We start from the raw sequence: 15,977 nt of genomic DNA, 5'->3' as shown, positions 1-15,977 counted from the left end.
TGTTGTAATAACGATACAAAGGTAATGTCGTACCTCGGTTTCATATTTGCTTCAAAGAGCACAGAAACGCTTTTTTAATATTCCCATGGAAATGACGGCGTTCAACGGGAAATTAGAACGATCAAAGGATAAATTTTCTTTGCCGGATATCGATGCAAATTTTCTGCATTATATAGACAAGGCCGCACGTGTCGCAACTGTTCCAATTACATTTATATGTTTGCACAATTGTGTCTCTTTATTGCTTTATACGCACCGCCTGCACGTAGGGGAGCGATGATAAGTACATATAAGCATTTATATTAACTGTTAAAATATTATACAACCTTGTTGTGCTTTGATTGCCGCGATTCGCAGTGCAATCCTCGAGAGTTAAATTCCACTAATCACTGTCTTACGATTTTTCTTCAATTCTACGCTAGTGGTGGTATCTAAAACAATGACAACCGCTTGTCAAGTTTCTGTTCAATTTCTGCAATGAATTTCTTTCGATGGAGCGTAGGTTTCGAGGACCAGGATATAGATAGATGCGGGGAAGCCGTGCCTGTTATTTCGGAAGCTAGGTCGGTTTGGCGAGAAGCAAAACGATACCGAGGACTCGATCGAGCAAACAATGATTCGACTATTCCGAACGGCGTGTATATTTCAGTATTCGGCGGCCTTCGCCTGAGCTACCAGGCCTCGACAAAGAGAAAGGGAGCAGGAGAGGGGAAAAAAGGGGAACAAGGATTTGTTTTCATTGACATACCAGAGCGGAGCTCGGCTCGTTTCGCAAAAATCTATTTTCGCGCGCTAATTATGTAGCAACGGTAACACGTCACGAGGCTTCTCTGCCGTCTCTCTCTCCGCCATGTTGTATTTTGCCTTCTGTGTGCCGCCAGTTGGTCGGCGGCGGATGATTATTTGCACTGCGACGAGGCACTGGAACAAACGATCACGATAATAGCGTTCCAAGTTCGATGACTGCATGACATATTAAGCGGAAACCTCCTATCCGGATAAAAAATTTTTCTTTTTCCAGTCATTTCGCGAGATGATCGAGTGCACGAGACGCGCGATCACGCTTGCGCTTTCCATCCGCGTTTTCCTTGTTTACTTAAGTCATGTTCGGTCTCGATGACTCTTCCGTATTCCAAGATCGGCCGATCAAATCTTTCCACGCCTTGCATCGCAAGACTTTGATCGGTGTCTAACGCACGCCGTTATACATATGTACATATTTACTTCGAACAAGTTGGCGCGATTACGAAACGCTTCGAAGTGAAATTTTCGAAAGAGAGCGGATAACGTACGTCGCGATCCGTGATTCAAGGCAAACTGATCGCGATTCCTTTGAAATCAATATTCAAGGTAGGCAGGTGGATGACTCAAAATGGAAGAGGAGTAAATCGGTCCGAAATCCGGCTGATCAAAATATGTATATACATCTAGCCGCGGATGACTAGACGCTGACTCTTGCTGCGACGATATAACAACAGGCAATTATTCATTTAAAGAAACGATAATGTCCGCTGATTCGCGGAAGAGTCAACAACTGCGAAACCATTCCTGGTATGCTGGACTTTGTCGTTGCGTTGCATTCCATTTTGTGTGCAAGAAGATTCGCCGCGGGGCAAGTAAACAAGATATTAGCGGTTGAACGTCGGGCAACAATATATGTTTATTATTAAATGGACTAGACAGTAATATTAATCGGTATAGCAGAGACAGCCTGTCGTCAAATATCGCTCGACCAGGCATTTACGAGCAACAGGGACGATTCCGTAGTTCGACTGCACGAACAAATGAACCGAGATTTGCAAAATGAACGACCATTGTCATCGGTGCGCGGAACCATTCGTCATGGCTTCGAATTAAACAAGTGGCGTTGAACGAAGCACGAAAATGTTTAACCTCGCCAACGCTGATAACTCTATGCTTAAATTGATAATCTCGTGTCCTCTCTTGCATGTTTTTCTTTTTCTCGTATGTTGTCATCTGACATAACAGCAAACATGAAAATAGAAGTGCAACTGTTTCTTAAAACCTCGATAAATATAGTTGCAGTTCTGATTTCCTATAAAATGACACTGTCAATTTGATAACTACCTTTATCGTTCGAGAGGCGTCACGATTTTCCGTCGTGCGGCGCCGCGGAGCAACCATTACACAATTCCATTGTACGTACAATATTTGTTATGCGATTTGTAGATACACGTATACGTATAGGTAGGGCCGCACACAACGAAAAATAACGTGGTTGATGTACTGCATTCTTGAGATTACGCGTGAACTACTTTTCGAGAGAATGTGTTGCGATAAAATTTTTATCGGTCTGTTGCGTGCCCGATTGTATCGAGCGTGCCGTGATTAGGTTATCACGCGGTGTTTTCAAAACTGCCAACAAACGATAGACCAATAATCAACAAACGTGATAGGGAAAATACCGAAAGCTTGTTTCTTCACAGAGTAAACTGTATCAATATCTTCGGAATGTGTTCGACCACATGACCACCTTTACACGTACAGGTAATCGAAGAAAAATGGGAGAAAGAGACGAAGATGTAGAAAACTCGACAGGTAACTCGAAATTGACGTCGAACGGATACTAATGGTTAGAGAATGGTCGAGTTAGCGAAAAACGCGTAACTCATTCTTTCACATTCGAGACGAAATGAATAAACGTAAAGGAGGCTTTAAAAGGATAAGCGTTTAAGCAGCTATGGAAGAGGGAATGCTAAGTGGCAGGGTAAAGAAGAATACTAAGAACTAAGGAAAGCATTCGTCGGGATACTCGCGGAGAACCGACCGGATGCAACGCCAGAATGGGAGTGCAAGCCTCCGCGCGCACAAGAGTCCGTTACTCGCATCGGGTATTTCCCAGAACGCGACTATAAACAAACAAACACACCAAGAGAGAGAGACAGGGCACTGTGCGCGTGTGATCCATGCCCTCCCTTCCAAGGCAACAGCACCGACGCGACGAGCCAGAAGTTCGACGGGGTTGGGAGGGGGATGAGAATACTGGCGCCGTCGGTTGAGTAACCCCACCAATATCGTCGCGCATGCGCACTCCACGGGATTCCCCAGCCGTCCCCTACTACCGGTCATCTATCCGAGTCCCCACCACGGCGCCTCTTTTTCTCTTCTCCTTAGGCGGTGGTCAAATTCGCACGTAAAGTCGTTGTGAACGTTTGACTATGATGACAAACTATCCGCAGTGTTTACTGTCGATAGTGCACTAATCTTAGAGAAGAATCGAATTTATCCGTTATCGAGAAACTCGTTCGTTGCATGGTCCCATTATCTTTTTAATGCAAAAGAAAATAGACGCCTCGGGGTAATCGTATGCCAGGAATGCGTAATGACTCTGTCTAGAGCTGCTTTCTTCGACGCAATGCTTTGTGTTGTCAAATACTTAACATTCTAACGTTCCCTGCACCGATTCTATTCGTTCAAGCATACGCTCATAAATCGTCGCAGCGATATCGCAGCGGTATCGAAACGTTTGTCTCCAATTTCACGTAGCATTTGTCGTTTCGATTCGAAATGCCACGCGACAGAAATTCTTTTCAAATATTCCCTTTGCGTCGTGCCACTATCGACAAACTCGCTTCTCCAAAGGACTAGTCCTCTCGAGCAGGTAGACGAATCTTTGAGATTTCGAAAATATCTCCCCGAAGGTATTTAACGGAACCACGACAGAAGAAAATGATATTATCCCTGCGTCCGCTGTCTTCTGTTTTTCGTTCCACGGTGTTGTGAAAAAAAAGAAAAAAACGATCATACCAGTGGGACAAGAAAAGAAGAGAAAGACTGAAGGTGTCTCGATGCTTTCATTGCAATTTTCGCACTTGACCGCAGGGGTAAGCGTGCTTTACGATCCGCGGTAAGATTACCATCAATGCTGGAGGTGGACGGATCGCTACCCCTCGATCTCCCCTCCATCATTCCCGGATGCGGGTTTGGTGTTCGGGTGGTGGAAAAACGCATGGTGGGGCTTGATCGAGTTGGGGGGAGGCTTGCCGCCAACGAGTGGTCAATGGTGGGGGGAAAGCGCGGGTTAGCAGCCGGGACACGCCAGGCGTAGAATTCAGTAAGCGAACGGCTCTCAACGGCCACGAACGTGTTTTTCGTTCTTCGGTTCCCGCGCATGCATATATATGTATGTATATATGTACCCGAGACTGATTCGAAAGAAACATAATCGAGACGCTGTCTAAAATTCGCATCATAACTGTAACGAACAGTCGCGACACATACCCGGTTTTACGAGAGTTCACTAGCAAAAACAGTTCTTTGGTTTCTTCAATTTTCCATTCTTCAATTTTATTTCCGCAACTGTGGCTTTAACAATTCAAACTGGATTCCAACAAGCAGTACGTGTCGCGATTACATCGCGGCTACCGGAGGCTTAAAAAATTATTCAAGGTAAGAAGAAAACACACCCCTACGACAATCCCGTAAACCGAGAGCGCGCGCGCTAGATAAGGAAGAAAAATAACGAACCAGTCCGCGAAAGGTGTGATCGAGTGTGACGCCGCGCGGCAACTCCCGTCCAAGTGCCTGTTCTTGCGGAAACAGAGGGAAACTCTAGGAACGTTTGTTCCTGTTTACAAATCGTTTGATCAGATCCTCGCGAAGTGTCGCTTAGGGAATTATTCGTCGTGACAATGGGCTAGCGCGTTTCAGCCAATCGCGTCTCAACGAAACTCGATTGTTTATCGTTCGTGGAAATCCGCCGAAATGTTCGACCTGCTCCGCGAACAAAGCAAGCCTAGAATCATTCTATTCTTCCGTTCAGTCAAATATCTGAGAATCGTCCGAAGCAACGTTCCCACGGATCGCGATACTATTCCCGACAAGGAGAGTGTGGTAACTTTGTACTCAAAAGGCGCGTCTTCTCAGTGACCGGTAATTATTTCGTTGCTGCAATCGGATAATTTTCATCTTTCTTTCATGCTCGACTCGGCTGATCACGGTTGTTCGATCCTTGATTTTTTTCCTTGGCGGGAAAATTCACGGAGTTAATCTCGCGTCAAAATGTCAAAGCGTCCCGTAGGTCGCTAGAATTCTCTCTCTCGCGCGATTTCGAAAGAAGACGACGCGTCGTCGGAATTTCTTAAAATTCCTCGAACTGAAAAATGATGATCGAAGCGGAGATTTTTCGATAAGATTTTGGTCACCTCTGAAACGGAAAAGAACAGTGTATGCAGATTTGGTGTGTCGAAAAAGAGGCGATAGAAAGAGGAGGTTAACACACTGCCTCGAAGCATGAATAATTTACGTTCGCTCGAATTTTAAATAAATTTGCCCGAAGCTCTCGGTTCCAAAACAGGCGATGTAATCACGACGCGGTTCGAAAGTTGTTTACGTTCACTGTCGAACGCAACTTTATACGAATTCTCTATAGAAATAGTGCTCTCTCTGTCCGTGTCAGCCAAGGAATAATATTCCCGCTTTAGATAGATTCCCACTTTTGATACTTGGTCGCGATCCAGTGAAAGAATTCAGTGACACGTCTATTTACCAGCTACAAAATATGTATATCGCCGTTCCAAACAGTCGCGAACACGGAAACAATTGCTTTTGTGGCTAAGAACGCAAACGAGCGGTCCATACGAATACTCGTTATATCGGCGGAAATATAAGTCTGGAATTACCTTGACGTTAAAAAAAAAATTTTGATTCGCGATTTATATTCGTATATAAGAAAAAAAAAACAATTGGAATGTGAAAACAAACGAAAAACAAGGAGAAACTTATATCGGTTCCATTGTATGTATTTTGGCGTGCGTCAAAATACTGCATCGCGCAGATAATAACGCGTATCCGTCGTATTTCGGCAATGGGAATAAATCGTTGGGAATGCTGGAAAGCATCGAAGTGGTGAGAATCGGTCTCGAGATCGAGCCGTTATAGCTTGGTACACGTGAACTCGGTGTGATCGCAAAATTCCACTACACTCGAGCGCGGACGAAGAGAGCGAGAGAGGGATCATTCGTAGTGTTGATCGGGGTTCGCGACCGAAAAAACATGTTTGGATCGACCGCGTGTTTATACGATAGGATGTGAAAGCAAACAATTTTGTGGCAGTGTTGGTCACGACGTAGCTCGATCTTTGTCGATGGTACGCGCTTATCTCTCTACGGTATTCGAACAGAAGAAATAAAAAGCTGGAACGATCGCGCGTTAATGATACGCAGGATGCTTTTCAAATATACGTTATGTCGAATGCTCTTCGAATCGCTACGATGTAACGTCCGTAGACGTCGATACGTGTAAATATTCGCGCGCAAGATTGATTTCCCTCGGTAGCATCCGTGTCGTAATTTCGATTAGCTGTACGTTGTCCTAGCTCCGGAGCAATTCGACAGACGGTGTTTACGATTTCACGATATCCCTTCGTAAGCTTGTGCAATATGTAGTAACATTTTTTTCGCGTGACACTCGTAAACAATCCCAGAATAGTATATCATGCTCTTCCGCTAAATGAATTTTATAAAGGCAAATCGTTTTCTTTTACGATAAAAGATTCGCTTGCACCTTGTTGCACGCTAACGGCATTGCTTTTGTGAATGTGCTTTTCCTTTATAGGCAGATGTTTTAAAGCAAGATGACAATAACGGTAATACAAAGATTAGAAACGTTATTGTTACATCCTCTGCCTTGCAACAAAGTCGGAATACAATGTTCGAGAACGACTGTTGCTTTTTTGTTCGATGTTGATTTCCTTCTCTATCGAGACAAGTGCTTCGAGCACAAACGCATCTTGAAGCTTTAAGAGCAGTATTCTGTGTAGCTGTATTAGCGCTTTAAGATCGAGTGAACTCGTGCGAGTAAACGAAGATCAGGTGCACAGGGAGTCGATACAAAGGACACTCTCTTATAGGGCATTAATTTTCTTGGTTGAGAAATCGAGTTTGCTGGAGAGTCGACGCCGTTTCTCGCGGGACCCTTTTATTAGTCTCTCTCGAAGAGGCAGCTCGGGCCGTAGCGTGTTCCAATTTAGTCGCACAGCCCGTGCGCGACACGTTTCTCAGCGTCTGCGAATGCAAAACATCTCATTCACGGGCAAAAGTGCTGGCCGCCTGCGCCAATAGGCGTAGTCCCTTCTGGTAGCCGGCAAAAAGCCCGATGCGACAGGGTGGGGTTACACCGATCATTGCTCTCCATCTCTTTCTGCCACCCCTTGTGCTCGTCTTTCTGGCTTCGTCTAGTCTCTGTACACCAAAGGAAAGGAGAAAAGAGAGGAAAGTGTCGCGTACCATCGGCAGAGGGCAGCACTCGGCAGGCTGCATGAAAAACATAACCTCGTGAACCTAGAGCGAGAGAGGCGGAGAACGGTGTGGAACGTTATAAGGCGCGCGGACAGAGAATGCGCTTGTCCGCGAGAGAAGGAGACGAGACGAGCAAGGCTAAAATTAGAATGTCCGTTGGAATGCTGCTGGGTTGTGTGTACAGGGTGATTCAGCAATCGCGGGAGGATAGAGAGGAGCACACGCGCGAAAGAACGAGAGGGTGAAGAGTTTAACGGACGCTCGCGCCAACTTATTCGTTTTTAGAAGATCGATTACGAATTACAATCGGTTTGGCTTTCATTTTCCGGCAAATTTCCCCGCGATGTAGCTCCGTCGATTCCTTTTTTCGTTTTCTATCACGACGAGGTCATACATCTCGAGCTGTGTGACGCGTTCTCTGCATTCTCTTTTCAAACGGAAACAGACCGCGTCCTCGAGGTCCGTTTCAGACAAGGCAGGGACGTGACGCAAAAGTGTCGCAGGGTCATCGACGAATCGAAATATCACGCCGTCGCGAAAAAGGTCCAACGAGATTGAGCGTGCGCTCGCACATACATTTATCTTACGCGAGAGCGGTTTATTTTAAACGAGGCGCGCTCTCTCTGATATTCTCAAACGGTATATATCTATATGATCTAAGCAAATTGCGAGGTCGTCTAGTGGAAGTTAGTCGGTATATCGATTATCCGAATCCCCTCTGCTCGAGACTTCTCTCCTTGATATCTAGCGATCGACGCTGCTCTCTATCCTGCGGTATCGGTCGGTGGTTATCCCCTTTGCTCGGTGTACAGAGAGAGAGTAGAAGGCAGAAAGAGAGAGTATGAGAAGTAGACGAGAGTCAGGGGACCAAGGAATAGATAAGCAAATAAATAAACTAGCGGGGCGAAGCGAAAGCCAGCCAAGCAGAGGGAGTAGGGCCGCTGGGTGGCTCTCGGGCAAATGCTCGACGAGGTCGACGTCCTGACACGGATGGTTGACGCCATGGGGCCCGCCTCGTAACCGGCCTGGAAAGAAGAACGAGGAAAGGTAGATAAAGAGGATGAAAGAAAGGGCCTTGCCGACTTGCGTTTTCATCGTCTAAATATAAATTCCTCCTTCTCTCGTTTACGATCTCTTCCTCTGGTTCACCCTCCCTTCCCGGAGCCGTCCACGCTACGGCCGCTGCAAATTCCTTGATTAATTCGTCGAAACCTTTCATGGTTAGGTTTATTAACAACACCGTAATCCGAGAACCGCGCTCGGAGATTGTTTACCATCCGTAGCGAAACTTACGAGGAATTTAATAGTCGGTTGGTTCTTCGAGTTTACGCGCATCGAACGTGGTACGTCGCGGGTCTTCCGTTATGTAGTTGCCTCCTTATTCGTGCGAAATGATCGACGAAGATCTCTGAAAAATGAGAACGGGAATTTATCGTATCTGCGATGCATTGTGTCACGACTTCGCTTTGTTGGCACCATCTTCTCTCCCTCTGCATCTTCGATCGCTCATTTTTGGCAATGGCATCTCGTTAAGACGTCGATATTTACCCGCACCGTTAGCAAAAGGTTTCTCGCAACGCGGATTTCCTGTGTCTTCTGCTTGGCGGAAAGCTTGTTTGGGGAGTCAACGGGCGTGCAGATTTGGGAAACGGTCAAAGACCGTTCTGCTGGAGCGGGAAGACGCAGAAAGAGAGGGGGGAAGGTCAGAGAAGAAAAGAGAGCATTTCGACGGAGGATCATCCGGATTCTCTTGTTCGAGGATGAGAACTAGTTCCTTTCTTTTGTGGCGGCTACGGTATAACGCGAGATCCGTCTTTGGACGGAAGTACACAATGGTGATGGGAGGAAGGAAGCGGCAAGCGAAAGGGGCGCGATCGTCTTTCGGACCGGAAATGAAGCGATCACCGCTTAAAAATCACGTTCGTGTGCGTGAGCAGCAGAATCTTTTTTTCTCTTTCTCGTTGTCCCATCTTTTTCTAGTCTTGTTCAATTTTCCCACTGCAAGAGCCGTTTAAATCGCGTTCGACGATACTTTGACTTGTTACACGCTCGTAAATAAAGGGAAATATGTTACAGTCGTGTCCGTAAGCCGATTATGCCGTAGATTCGTTAGAAAGTCGTCTGCCATTGCACAATCTTTGCTCGAATCACTCGAGTCACACGTAGCCTTGATCTTTCAACGTGCCTCGGATACGAACTACAATGCGTGACATTTTGGACGCTTTCGTTTGGCACGGGATCGTCAGGTGGTAGGACTTTTAAACGAGCCCGTAAGCCTGACCTGCGCGACATAGCCACGTGTCCGTAATGCTGATGTCAGTTCCGGCACCTGATTTCCTGGTACCGGCTGATCCATTGGCCTATGAGAGCAGAATTAAGTGTTCGGACAAGAGTTCGTGCCTCTACGTCTTACTATCACTCTATCATCGAATTCTTTTCGTATTTTTACGGAAAGTGTTACCTCGATTGGTTACTGATCACGTTACACACCTGTCAAAAAACCCATGTAATTGCAAATATTTGACGTACATAAGACACTTTTTGAGGACAAAGTTGCTGCCACTATCTGTTTCAAACGTTGGACATATCACTAAATCGTAGGATGCCAAAAAGCGAACTCTAAGTAATCAAGTCGTTGACGTTTTTGTTGCAGCGTGTGGCGAACCAGGCGCTTACCGTTTCGCCACAGCCGGCAGTAACGGTGGAGGGGCCGGTGTCCAAAATGTCTCCACCAACGAACGACGTGACCAATGGCGTGGTAGCGCCACCCAACACCTTGGCGCCCCGGGTTTCGCCGACCACGAACCCGGCCCTTACCACCATCAACCCGCCAACGCACAAGCGGACTCCCAAGGACTTCATCTTTGGCAAGGCGATCGGCGAAGGAAGCTTCTCCACCGTAAGTGTATTATCTCGTTAACTCGATTAAATCATTAAAAAGCTCCGAATTACACTGAGAAGAGAGCAGAAAAGGGGGCAAGAAAAAAGTGTCGCCGGTCTCGGACCCTCTCGATGTGATTCCTCTCAAACTTTCCCCTTGTTACGAAGAAAGTTTCTCTCGTATGGCGCGTCAGTAGTAGCAGTTGTCCCTGAAAGTTTTTCTGTTTCGCAACCCAACAACTCCTCTCCCTATTTTTACTCCCCATTTTTACTCCCCATTATGTTTAGTCGCGTACGCTACGAATATCGATCTAATCAGTACGTTGTTTCGATTGTTCCGTAGGTTTACCTCGCCAAAGATATCCATACTGGGAAGGAGTACGCGATAAAAGTGTGTGATAAGCGTCACATCATCAAGGAGAAGAAAACGGAGTACGTGAAGCGGGAGAAGGAGGTGCTAAACATGCTCGCGGGCGCGAAACACTCGTTCGTGCGCCTGTTTTGCACCTTCCAAGACGTCGAAAGACTCTATTTCGTTCTATCGTACGCGAAAAACGGTGAGCTCCTGCCGTATATCAACAAGGTGGGCTCGTTCGACATCGAGTGTACCAAGTTCTACTCGGCGGAGATCCTTCGCGCTCTCGAGTACCTTCACGGGCTCGGCATCATCCATCGCGATCTCAAGCCGGAGAATATATTGTTGGACGAGAAGATGCACGTGCTCATCACCGACTTTGGTAGCGCGAAGATTCTCAAGGACCCGGAGACAGTGGTAACGCACCCCGCAACGGACGATTCGCAGCAGCAGCAACAGCAGCAGCAGCAACAGCCATACCGAAGAGAACGCAGGGGTTCGTTCGTTGGTACCGCCCAATACGTATCTCCGGAGCTCTTAACCGACAAGACGAGCAGAGCCTCCGATCTCTGGGCCCTCGGCTGTATAATCTACCAGATGGTCGCTGGTCTGCCACCGTTCCGCTCCAGGAGCGAGTACATGATATTCCAAAAGATCCTGAAACTCGAGTACGAAATCCCTGACGGATTCTGCGAGCTGGCGAGATCCCTCGTCAGTCAGCTGTTGGTGCTCGAGCCATCGCAGAGATTGGGTGCCCAGGACGAACATGGTGCCGGATATCCCAGCATCAGGGCGCATCCGTTCTTCGAGGGTGTCGACTTTGAAACCCTCCACGAGCAGACACCACCGCCGATCTATCCCTACCTACCCGGTACCTCTGAGAACGAGGAGCTTAGGTCGCAGTACAGGGTTCCCGATCATCTGGAACCCGGCCTCGACGACAAACAGCTCACGAGGCTTCTTGGTCTGGGCATTGGCGAAGACGATGACGACGACGACGATGAAGATACCACCACTGAGCGCGAGAAACCCGCGCAACCCAGTACGGTCGTCGAGAAACCGAGAAGAACGAGGACCACTGCTGACGGTAGTAACATCGCCGATCTAACGCCGGAGGAGATCAGAAACCGGCTAGAGAAGCAACGTGCCTCGAACCAGTGGGACTGCTTCGTCGAGGGCAACCTGATACTGAAGCAGGGCTTCGTCAACAAGAGGAAAGGTCTCTTTGCTAGACGAAGGATGCTCCTGCTCACTACCGGACCACACCTATATTACGTCGATTCTGTAAACATGGTGCTGAAGGGCGAGATACCCTGGAGTCCGGAACTTAGGGTCGAGCCGAAGAGCTTCAAGATCTTCTTCGTCCACACGGTAGGTTTCTCTCTCGTGGTCGCGCTTCTCTCTTTGTAACTGACATTTTCGTTACGACGTTTCTATAATTTGCTGTCGTTACCTGTTACAGCCAAACAGAACGTACTATCTCGAAGATCCCGAAGGATTCGCATTGGAGTGGTGTAGAGCGATCGAGAATATGCGAGTCCATTACTACGGCCTGCAGGAGTCCACCGCTTAAACAAAAGACTGATGAACATAGATCGTTTCGGATGGAACAGAGCAAATGAACGTTTCACCGATTACGGTAATAACAATGTCCGCGAGGTGCGATCATCGATGTATTATTAATTTGTTTATGGCCAGAGGGGGCGTTTATTTAGATCGTTTGTTAGCGTGTAACTTGGCATTAGGAGAGGTACATTCTAGAATAGGTTAGCGTTTTTCTAACGCGTTCAAAGCACTGTGTACAGATTAGGAAAATTTTCTAGATAAAAATACAAAATGTTTAGATAATAGTAGACTTCTGTTGAAATACAGAGGAATGAAGAGATATACAAAAGGCACAAAAAGTGTTATCGAAATCGTGCGATTGCCGGTTTTTTCACTAGTTACGTTTTGTTATTTATTATCGAACTCGCGGAACCTTGAAAAAGCTGCACGACGTTCCTCGCACGTGAACACACAAGGAATAGCGAAATTTTTAGCCAAGGTTTTAGCTGTGTGTATTCACAATGTTAAGCGCTGCCTGTGACATAACGTTCGTGATCGAGGTCGCCTGGCTGCCCACTACTTTCATTACGGGGAAAGGAAAATAAAGTCGTTCATCCGCGCGAATTTTGTTATTTATAATTCGTGACACGTAATCGGGACATCACAATCAAAATTTTATCGTGTTAAATCGACGCTTCGTAACTCTTTGGGAGAAGAAACGAGAAACGGTAGTACCTGGTTGACGAAGAAAGGAACAAAAAGAGTTATACTAACTAACGTTAGACTAACGTAAACGGAAGCCAGGCGTATGTCGATTATTCGCGTTTAAAGCAGTGGCAGTATGTAGCAATTTTGTTCCAAATATAGCCAAAATTACATAGAAAAATACAGACGAGTTCTTTTAGAAGTTAAAACGACGGCGGAGTGACAATGTGTGATTCGTATGATAGTTTTGTATTCGCTGTCGATTTTACGAATCTAGGACATCAATTTATATAGTCGAAGTTAACCAAAAAAAGATAAAAAAATGCAGTGGGGGACAACATTGCCGCTTTGCAGCTTTAATAAATAGTTTACGTTGCCTGAAAGGGATTTGCGGAATGTTGCGCGTTATTCCGTTGGATCCCTTGCTCTCTTCATATTACAGTATTCTTCTCGTTGTTCGTTACCCCATTTCCTCCTCGGTACGTTGTAAATATTAGCGCGATGTCACGAAGAGCAGGCTTCGTAAAGCATATACTAATTCTATACATAGTTCTATATATTTGTAAGTACAAAAATCGTTGTCCAACCACGGCGTTTTTACGTTCGTTTCTTAGTCCGATTTTCTTCGTCTCCGATCTGGCCCTCGCGGACGCGATCGAACAATGTGTATAGCCGGGAACTAGAAAAACATCGTTTAGGTCTTAATTGGAAGTAATGTTTAGTAGTTTAAAAGAAAAAGATGCAAGAAGAGAAGAAGATTAGCGTTTGTTGTACAAAGAGAAGCGGTGGAGATGGGAAGAGTGTTCTTTTTGTTCTTTTCCCGTGAAAGACTTGGCACTTGAACATTATAAATTAAGTAGTTAGGAAATAGAATCCTTTAAAAAGGGTAGCTTTAAGAGAAGTAGTATCCCGTTTAGATTTGCGAGAATCACACACACAAACACATACACTACTACACTCGTTGCGTTCAAGCTATCGTCGTTGTCGTTCTTACTACTATTCTAAGTTTCTAATATTTAGTAACATAGTTAACAATATTAATTAATTATTTCATCGTATTACCAACGTATAAGTATTTTTCTCCCCTCGTAACTGTCGACGTATTTAATTGAACGATTTTGTTTTTTCATTTTTTTTTCTCACGCGCGATCTTTTCTTAATTTATTATTCGCCGTAATTGTCCTACGTTTATTTATTTTTTATAGTTTACGTTTCCGCGTTAGTAAGGATCACACGCTTCGTTTACGTGTAGGCGTTCACATACAGACTTAGTACTAGTACCGCTACTACCACTGCGACTATTATTATTAGTGCTATTACTACTATTACTATTACTATACCTATTACTATCCCTATCATAGCGTCGTTGTTGCATACGTAGATACACGCATACGAATGCGTGCTCGTCGCGTGTATATACGCATGCACGTGCTTATAATACGTTCTGTAACTTATATTATTACTCTCTATCCTCTTTAGGCGTAATTTTAGGTATTTTGTAAATAATACTGCCACGTTTATCGCGTCGACTTGCCGAAACGCTATTCCTCGACTTTGTGGCGCTATCGAGTCATGGCCGGACTGTGTACGATACAGCTGTATATTATCTATACATAAATATTCTATATATACATATATAATTATATATATAAAAAGGTATATATATATACACACATAGACGCGTAAAATTATATAAAATATTTATGAATTGTGAATAGTAGTTAGGAAAATCGTGTATAAACGTTCGTTTGTAGATTTTAGGCCGAATACGCGCTTAGGTTTAATACTTTGTTGACGTTACCTTTGCCACGACTTGATTGCGCCGTTTCATTACACGTTGTACTATAAACGCATGATAATCCCCACGTTCTCCTCGCGATATTTAGGGAGACTTAAACAGGGTATTCGGAGAAGTATTCGATGGAGGGTGGTTCGGTCGTCGTGCCTGCGACGCCGCGTGAGTACGCTCGAAAAAATGGTGATTCGTTTATGGATCAACATTGTCCTCGTGCCCAGTGGCTTTTCAAAATGACCGCTTTTGGCTTGCCACGTACGGTGCTTGCGGGCTAAAACGGGGCGCATAGGCTCGACGATCGTCCACCCTCGTCGTTTCTTTCTCTTCAACTAGTGAGAATCGATCGCGAGGAGGAGGTATTCGATAATTGTTGCCGCTGACACCCCCGCCCCATCCCCGTCCTAATCCTTATACTCTTCGTACTCCGCAGAATAGCGTTTCGGTAGCGTTAGGTAAAATGAAGCACCAACACACGCAGTCTTTCTGTCAAAACGAAGCACGTGTCGAGGACATTCTCAAAATTTAAAAAGCATGCGAAATGTTGCTTTAACAAAGACGACGCGGCGACGCTGTTTCACGGCCGAGTCCGATATTATAGTTCCTCGTTGCCTCGACCAGCTGCTTCCTTTCCGAAGAAAGAATGCGTTCACTACCCTGTCATCAACCCGGAGAATCGTTTTAATCATGGGTCGTTGATACGGAGTGCGACACCGGCGTTTCCATTGTTGTAAACTTTGTAGGTTCTACGTTTTATGTAGACGTTGCAAACTTTCTGATGGAAATGCGTAAATTTTTCCTAAGCGCTGGCTCCTGTCGAGGGGAAGGATGGTCGCTTATTAAATAGTTTTCCGTCGGTTTTGGAGACTGGTCTTGAGATTCCTAACCCCAAAGGGCGACGCTTACCTCCTTTTTTATTATAGTTCACTTGCTCTAACTGAACTTAAAGAAAATTTCTAGTGTATTTGTTGAGTGTCATTCGACGCAAAAGATCTAGCTAATTTAATTTATACGCTCGCGAGAGGGAAGAACGAATACTTAAAAAGATCAAGCAAGAATATGTGTATGTAAGAAAAGAAAACATTCGAATGCACTAATGTAAACTACGCAAGCAATAACAACAAGGCCTTGCGATTATTCAAATGCCTACCGTTTCGGCGTAACAAGGACGGTTCAACTATTAATTGCAGTATTATTAAATGTATGCAGACTAAAGTACACTTACACGCGTACACCTACACATCGGTTTACTTATACACATTAAATACTTCACATTGGATAAGAAGACTCTGTAAATAGTTAGTATGTAATTGATATTATAGGTGATACAACCTATTAATATTAACATCAAATTTATTTATAGTAAATTTTCCGAAATATCGCATATCTATGTGTTATTTAATTACCAATAACCTTTCCTATCCTGTTTGAAAATTACCGT

The 15,977-nt window shown here is 45.2% G+C and overlaps 1 protein-coding gene and 1 long non-coding RNA gene across 7 annotated transcripts in view; one reads left to right on the top strand and one right to left on the bottom strand.

Moving 5' to 3' along the window:
* Pdk1 (Phosphoinositide-dependent kinase 1) overlaps positions 1 to 15,922 on the top strand; it is a 407,695-nt gene extending 391,773 nt beyond the window's left edge. For 3 of the 6 annotated variants that reach the window (XM_033327851.2, XM_033327856.2, XM_033327855.2), the window contains 3 exons: positions 9,913 to 10,158; positions 10,483 to 11,865; positions 11,957 to 15,922. In XM_033327851.2, coding sequence (XP_033183742.1) covers positions 9,913 to 10,158; positions 10,483 to 11,865; positions 11,957 to 12,067 — 1,740 coding nt within the window. In that variant the 3' untranslated portion in view covers positions 12,068 to 15,922. Of the gene's footprint in view, positions 1 to 4,061; positions 4,411 to 8,324; positions 9,837 to 9,912; positions 10,159 to 10,482; positions 11,866 to 11,956 lie in introns of those variants that run through there. The other 3 variants (XM_033327858.2, XM_076620803.1, XM_076620814.1) reach the window with 3 other exon arrangements.
* LOC143303054 (uncharacterized) lies at positions 228 to 2,957 on the bottom strand. Its single transcript, XR_013059035.1, has 3 exons — positions 2,089 to 2,957; positions 749 to 921; positions 228 to 431 (listed from the first exon to the last, which is right to left on the bottom strand). It is a non-coding gene; the product is annotated as an uncharacterized LOC143303054 (long non-coding RNA).
* Positions 15,923 to 15,977: the final 55 nt, after the last annotated feature.

Source organism: Bombus vancouverensis, chromosome 1 (assembly GCF_051014615.1).
Source record: "Bombus vancouverensis nearcticus chromosome 1, iyBomVanc1_principal, whole genome shotgun sequence".
Taxonomy (NCBI): domain Eukaryota; kingdom Metazoa; phylum Arthropoda; class Insecta; order Hymenoptera; family Apidae; genus Bombus; species Bombus vancouverensis.
This window is presented reverse-complemented; position numbering and strand designations above follow the sequence as displayed.